Genomic DNA, 602 nt, shown 5'->3' with positions numbered 1-602 from the left:
TTTTTTTTCAAGTTTATTTACTCTCTCAAAAAATGGTTTTGCAGTACGAGTCTCACCTGAGAGGTCGCTCAGTGCAACGTCAAAGACGTCCACCATGCCCATGTTGGTGAGAAACCTCTTCATGTCGTACTTCTCCGTCATCTTAAACCGAGGCAGAGCCACTCGCACCTCACTTTCACTCATGCTTACCGGATCAGTCCACTTCATAAATTTGTCGTAGGTGAGCTCCTTCTCCAGCTGGGGGCGCATGGAGATTGAGGTATTATTAGAACCTTTGCTGTATGATGAGCATATGTGTATGTTTGAAAGGACAACAATGGTGTGAGTGCTCAACCTTTTCCAGACCAGTTGTATCGTCTTCGATATCCATGGGCAAAAGGATGAGCATGCTGAGCTCTTTGTTTTTGTACGGCAGCTCCAGAATCTGTATGGGAAAAGCACGTGTCTGATATTTCAGCAAATACACCTGAACTTGCATCATATTATCTCGGAGCAGGCACACCCAGTTTGGGCCGGTCGCTAACGACGTTGTAGCCCGGTCTGGGGCTGTGCTGCTAATGGCTTAGCTTAGCTAAAGTGGGGGGCGTGAGAGGCTTCCAATG

At 47.3% G+C, this 602-nt stretch overlaps 1 protein-coding gene across 1 annotated transcript; it reads right to left on the bottom strand.

The window, feature by feature from the left end:
- Nucleotides 1-17: 17 nt before the first annotated feature.
- Nucleotides 18-596, bottom strand: LOC103399600 (leukocyte elastase inhibitor-like; the record flags this gene model as incomplete). The annotated part of the gene is made up of 2 exons (XM_008338269.3): nucleotides 335-596; nucleotides 18-237 (listed from the first exon to the last, which is right to left on the bottom strand). Coding segments are annotated over exons 1-2 (367 nt in total), but the record flags the coding sequence as incomplete, so codon positions are not given.
- Between the last annotated feature and the right edge of the window lie 6 nt (nucleotides 597-602).

This window comes from Cynoglossus semilaevis, unplaced genomic scaffold (genome assembly GCF_000523025.1).
Source record: "Cynoglossus semilaevis isolate Cse_v1.0 unplaced genomic scaffold, Cse_v1.0 C18915262, whole genome shotgun sequence".
NCBI lineage: Eukaryota > Metazoa > Chordata > Actinopteri > Pleuronectiformes > Cynoglossidae > Cynoglossus > Cynoglossus semilaevis.
Note: the sequence above shows the minus strand (reverse complement) of the source record. Positions and strands in the feature narration are given on the sequence as shown.